The sequence below is a fragment of the Cebus imitator genome, unplaced genomic scaffold (genome assembly GCF_001604975.1).
Source record: "Cebus imitator isolate Cc_AM_T3 unplaced genomic scaffold, Cebus_imitator-1.0 Scaffold204, whole genome shotgun sequence".
NCBI classification, from domain to species: Eukaryota; Metazoa; Chordata; class Mammalia; order Primates; family Cebidae; genus Cebus; species Cebus imitator.
The window spans coordinates 3381621-3388400 of NW_016107519.1; the positions used below are offsets into that span (position 1 = coordinate 3381621).

Genomic DNA, 6780 nt, shown 5'->3' on the forward strand with positions numbered 1-6780 from the left:
GGGGAAAGAAAGAGCTATTTAGGGCTATCCTGAAGTAGTGGAAATATTCTTGGATAAAGTATATTTATCGGCAAGAACATTATGGGCTGAAGGAAATAATTCCTTTCTATGAAGTTGCTAGGTTGCTAGGGATTGGATTCAAAGAACAAAAGTATGATGCCAGGGGCTGGTAGGGAATCAGACTGCTACTCAGCTGCTCCCTGGACTCAGCCATATAGAGATTTCACCTGCATTAGGTAGTGTGCAGAGTTGTGGGTTTGAATGAAAACTCCATTTTATAATGTATATTTGAGAAGCTGAGTTCTTACTGTCAGAAAATTGACCTATATAATGAAATACTAGAAGAAAACCCTAAATTGTTTTTTGTTTTTTGAGATGGAGTATCACTCTTGTTGCCCAGGCTGGAGTGCAATGGCGCAATCTTGGCTCACCGTAACCTCCGCTTCCTGGGTTCAAGCGATTCTCCTGTCTCAGCCTCCCTAGTAGCTGGGATTACAGGCATGTGCCACCATGCCTGGCTAATTTTGTATTTTTAGTAGAGATGGGTTTTTTCCAAGTTTGTCAGGCTGGTCTTGAACTCCCGACCTCGGGTGATCCATCTGCTTCTGTCTCCCAAAGTGCTAGGGATTATAGGCGTGAGCAACTGTGCCCAGCCTGTTGTGAATTTCTTTTTTTTTTTTTTTTTGAGACAGAGTTTCGCTCTTGTTACCCAGGCTGGAGTGCAGTGGCGCAGTCTCGGCTCATTGCAACCTCCGCCTCCTGGGTTCAAGCAATTCTCCTGCCTCAGCCTCCCGAATAGCTGGGAGGCACGCGCCACCATGCCCAGCTAATTTTTGTATTTTTAGTAGAGACAGGGTTTCACCACGTTGACCAGGATGATCTCGATCTCTTGACCTGGTGATCCACCTGCCTCGGCCTCCCAAAGTGCTGGGATTATAGGCGTGAGCCACCATGCCCGGCCTGTTGTGAATTTTTTATGTTAAACAAGTACTAACACTTAGGGAAAAAACTTTCAAAGAAAATACCTAAAAATGTGTCGCATCGTATGTGTAGTATTAAAGCGCAAACACTGTTAAAATTAGTATGAGGTAGGTGGATTTTTTAATGAAAAAACTTGAAATATATCAGATTGTTCCCTATTATGGAATTTAAACTTGTCAGAAAGATCCAGATGCTATATTAATATTTTATCTGTATTTGGTTGCTGTTACTTTTAAAAATAAGTTCATTTCAGTATTTTTGTGTAGTTTCCATATTTCAATATAAAAAGTTTAAAAAAAAAAAGTTCCTCCTGTAATTTAGAGCAAGGTATTCCATACACTCAGGAGGGAAAAAAAAGAAACTAAGGTGAGAGGCTAGTTAAAATGATCTTTATTTATATATTGCAGGAAATGATTTTCTCTCTGGCAACCTAGCATAATTTACATGCTAATATTTTTAGCCATGGCTTAAAAAAAATAAAGTGGTTTCGTAAGTGCTAATCCTCCATTTTTAGGGATTTTTTGGTTTAAAAGCAGACTAACAAATAATAGTTATGTCTCAAAACTTGCAAACTGTTACAGTCTCAAATGCCCTTAAATAATTGATAGTTTCCTCATTGATTTTTAGTACATTTGGCTTGGAGATGAAAATTCTAATTCTAGAGTGTAAGTTATGCTGTATTACAGAGTAGATAATGCAGATCCCATTCTCAGCAGAGAAAATAATTTTGATAATGGTCTTGCTATATAGATTGCATAAATATTGTTAAATTTTTAATGTTTACTAAACTAAGATAGGACAGCTCTAAGTATAGATTGTTTTACATAGATGCGTTTAGCCCAGCACCTGCTGGTAACCAAGGTCCTCCTCCAATGATGGGTATGAATATGAACAACAGAGCAACTATACCTGGCCCCCCAATGGGTCCTGGTCCTGCCATAGGACCAGAAGGAGCCGCAAATATGGGAACTCCAATGATGCCAGATAATGGAGCAGTGGTAATGTATCATAAACATTATTTTGATTATATTCAGTAATGTACACTTCTGCCCCAAGGATAACTTCACACTTAATATAATTTGGTATCATTTGTTCTGGCAGCCAATGAAGAAAATTTTGTGACATCTTACATTGATTAACTTAGACTTTTTAAGTAGTTCAAGAATTAGGATTACTGTCCATGCATGCTTTGGTACCTTAGTGTATAGCATATACATATATTAATTACAGTTATTTTTCTGTGCTTTTAATTTGTATCCATTGTTTACCAGCATTCTAATGTTAAAGTATTTTATTATGGTGTTCTTTTCCTGTGTGGACTCCTTCTGTTTGGTGAGGACAAAAATCCAGTATGTATGAACACACAGTTTCAGTAAATATTTTTGACAAAAATATTACCTGTCATGATTTAGTGCAGACTTTAGTTATAAAGTAATTAGCATTAAAGTTTTTGTGTATTTCTAAACCAGCAATGTGACTTTCTTTTGACAGAATTTTAAATTATACTTATTAAATTTAGAGTTGACAATTTTTTGTCTTGATATGAGAGTGTGAAGATATCTTTGTGTGGATCAAATACTATAAAAACAAGGTTTTTCAGTTGTAATTTTTACTATATTTAAATATATCAATAGCAAAAATGATACCTTTTATCATTTCCATTAAAGTCTATCACTATATAAATGGGACTTTATATAGGCAAACCATTTTCTCATTTAGTGTTTGTTAATGCTTGTTCTAAGTAACATTTTGAAAGGGAAATTGGTTGGTTATCTGTTTTGAAAAGGCGTTTTGTAACTACTATATGAAATCTTGAGGCGCCAATGTTGCTAAGAAAGAAAAAGCACTGCCAGTTAGATGCAGATATGTCATCAGTTGTAAATTCTTCGTGATCAGAGACGTTAAAAGCAATGCATTGTATGTATTTAGAGTTGAATGCAGCGTTTATCCATTTATTTGCTTCAAATGTAGTCTTTTAAGAATTTGGAGAAATTGGACATGCTGGCAGTGGATTTTTTAAAATGCTGGTTTATACAGAAGATAAAGAGGCGCAGTGCACGTCTACCGTGATCAGATGGCACCTAACACAGTGATTGCATTTGTTTCCTTCAGTAGAGGCTTTATTTTATAGCAATAATGTTTGAAAGCTAGTAGAAACTTACACTACTTTGGTTAAATTTTTGTGTGGTATATAATCATCAATAGAGACATAGAAGTAACATTTATTGTCCCATTTTTTTTTATTGTCTCCCTGAACTTATAAACTTTATTTGAATATTACCTTTGGTCTTGTTTGCACTGACATTTTACTGCTACACGTTAGGGAGTTCTGTCCAACCTTTGAGATTAATATGTATGATTATTGTGAAATTTTTCAAAATATTTAATTCAGATATTTAATTGTGCCTATTAGTACTTACTGTTACATTAATTTTTAAAACTATTTTCCCAGTGATAGTCTTTCAAGGAAAACACTCTCAAAAGTTTCCATACTGAAATCATAATTCTTTGTGTATGTTTGTATTAGTGCTTTCTGTCTTCAAGGAATTGATGTAAATTTTTTTTAGAATGTTTACTTTTAAAAGACAGAATGTGATGCTGCTCCCCAGTTTTATTTCTCTGATTTTTTTTTAAAAAGTATTTTTCTTAAATAGCATAGTTTCGTACAATATAAACTTTTGAAAAAAGGAATCAGAGCTTTATTTTAATATTGATGAGGCTTAAGATGACATTTGCTTCTGTCATGAAATCAGTTCTTTGTTCATGAAATTGGGGCATAGCATTAGCAATATGTAAATAAATCTTCAGATGCTGCATTTAAAAAAAACAACAACACAGTAACTAATTAAATTGCTCCTTTCTTCCTTCTATGTGTGATCCTGATTCTGCTGGACTTTCTGCCGAACTTCATGACACCACCACTTGGGATTTTGCCAATTTTCTTGTCACTTATATTTGGCGTGTTCCAAATGGACTTCATATTCTATTCCTTATTGTGTGGCGTTATAGCACAATGACAGATTTCCTCAAGGACCGCCATCTCAGATGGGTTCACCTATGGGGAGTAGAACAGGTTCTGAAACCCCTCAAGCACCAATGAGTGGTGTAGGTCCTGTGAGTGGTGGTCCTGGTGGCTTTGGTAGAGGAAGTCAAGGGGGCAACTTTGAAGGCCCTAATAAGCGCCGTAGATATTAAACATTCGTTCATTCCTGGCTGTCTAGGAAAAAAAAAAGTCAGTGGTATGCCTTTATACTTTTATCTGTTACCTGGAAGAAATGGTTTTATTGTTAATGTATGTAGACTTAAATTTTTTTTTTGTAAAACTTAAGGTTTTTGTATTTTTCTTTATTCATAAGCTTTGTAGATTAGAGTGGTAATGATGATGCTCATCATTTTGAATGTTGAAATGTGTTTGTGACTTCAGCTAAATATAAGTATTCCATAGTACTGTGAAATCTATGTAGTTACTTAATCTCAATAAAGAAATCATTTTCGATAATTTAAAACTGTTACTAGTGGTATTCTCTTATGGTCTTACTAAACTTTGCTGTAACAATAATGCTTTGGTTGCTTTAACTAATCCTAGTCATTAAAAATGAAAATGATTTTGCTTTATAATTTGTGCAAGTAGCACTGAAAATAGAAGCTTAATGAAAGCTGATGTCAATAAGGGGTAGCTAGAGTAGCATATGTGGGGGTGGGAGGGTACGGGAGTTTATTTGTATAAACCATTGATGTTCTGTGAACTCGGAATTGCCGCCTACGTTTCATGTAGATTCTGAATATTCAGGTATTCTGACACGGATTATTGAGGATATCTTTGTCCTGTGCTGATTTTTCTGAATAAATCTTTTTCATCTTGAAAAAAACTGTTTGAAGGCAAATCTCTTTGGCTTATAAAAAATGTCTAGCTTTAAACATATCTGCCATTATTTATTTGGTTTCAATATCTAGATCTTACCCAATTATTATTGTACAGTTAGTGTTAAACATTCTTTAAAATAAAACAATACTGTTGGGTTGGCTGTTAAGTGAGGATTTGCTGTGTGATTTGTGGTGAATTAGACATTTGAGAATGGAGGTTTCTAGGAGTATCAAAAGATGACTTGACTGCAGTCTTGTAAATATTTCCCCGAAGTTTGGACATTTCTCTAGTAAAACCTACCTGATGGGTTAGGATCATTTTTCTCCAAGGAATGGCAGTGTGTGTTTTTTTTTTTTTTTTTTTTTTAATTTTTTTTTTCAAGATAATGCTGAGACACCCAAGCAAGAGGTGATTTTAAAGAGCAGAGAATTACTTCAGAATGGCTAGAGTCATTGGAATCTGATTAGCTCCCTTTACTATCAAATACCTATTTTGAATTTTGATTTTCAATACTAGGGAGAAACTGATTTTATCACACTATAATAATATTTAATTGTAAAAGTCATAGCTATGTTTAAAACTTTGTATGTTGGTCATGTTTGTTTAAAATTGTATTTAAGGAATCATAAATGTCTTATACCACAAATCTAATTCATCAGACACTGATCATAGCGTAGTTATTTTTCACAAAACATTACAGTGGTTTACTATATCATACTTTCAGCACCTTTCTGAAAGATAATAAGCTATTTTAAAATAAACAGCATGTAAATAGTGGTTTCTGTTTTGCTGGAAGGCATAGTTTAGAAAGAAATAATTTTAATTTAAATTTTACATAAAAGCAGTTGGTTGTAAAGCATAATTGTTGCATTCTTTTACACCAATTAAATTTTTCATACATATTCTTTCATGTTATTTTTTTAAACACACAGTGTGGATGGAATTATTTTCTAAAATTTGCAGTATTCATAGGCTTCTGTTTCTGACAGTCCTTTGAAAACATGATTTGGAGATTGTAAGATAATAGTCAAAGACTCATGTTTCTCATAAGTATGAGGTGATGGAGAGCGGGATTTGCTTTAATTTGTGACTTTAATTGGGGTATGGGGAGTTTTAACATTGATTACAGTTTTTCAGTAATAATCTGTTGCACTTAAGCCTACCTTTCCCGTCATCTATATTTTATTCATATAATTCTCAGGTAATTTTTAGTCTTATTTCACTTCAAAGCTGAAATATGATTGGGAGAAACTTGATCCTTTGATGTTATACCAAGCTACCTTTGGCCAAGGCTGTGAAATTCTGTATGATTCATTCAAGAACATTTGAAAGCCAGTGCACAAAAAGATGTCTTAATCTCCTGAACATCCTAGTGTCCAGGCTCAACTCTGGCACCAAGAACAGAGTTCTACACAACTTATCCCCAGCATCAAGAAAATCCTTGTTCCGGCTTTACCAAGTTTACCCTGGGAACAGTCAGCTTCTGAGTGACAGTCAAGTGGAGCGTCTCTGAACTCCTAGTTATTCCGTGTTTTTAGTTTTTTTGTATAGTTAAACTTTGTGGCTGGTTCAGTCAATTTTTTTTCTTGTGAATTAGTATACCGAGAAAGATTTTTAAATATCATCTGCTTAAAAGTGGTAGATATAAAAATAAAGAGGAAATCTAGTAGTGTTAGCTTTGTAAGTGTGGTCATACATGCTATCATTTTTTTCATAAAAACTAATATGAAACAGTTTTAATATATAATAGTATTATGATAGTTTATGTCATGATTTAAAGTACTGAGTTTAAAGTCTTCAGGACTTACGTTTCATTTGCTATTTGTAATATGTATAAAATAAAGGAACATCTGCTTTCTTAATGGTTTTATTCTAGCACTATATGTTGTGGGAATTTCCCCCATTTTTGTTTATTTTGTAAATAAATGCATATA

At 33.9% G+C, this 6780-nt stretch overlaps 1 protein-coding gene across 1 annotated transcript in view; it reads left to right on the forward strand.

The window, feature by feature from the left end:
- Window positions 1-4487, forward strand: part of PSPC1 (paraspeckle component 1) — an 89747-nt gene extending 85260 nt beyond the window's left edge. Inside the window, exons 8-9 of the mRNA XM_017548220.2 lie at window positions 1810-1979; window positions 3991-4487. Coding sequence (XP_017403709.1) covers window positions 1810-1979; window positions 3991-4176 — 356 coding nt within the window. The 3' untranslated portion in view covers window positions 4177-4487. The remainder of the gene's footprint in view (window positions 1-1809; window positions 1980-3990) is intronic.
- The last annotated feature ends 2293 nt before the right edge of the window (window positions 4488-6780 follow it).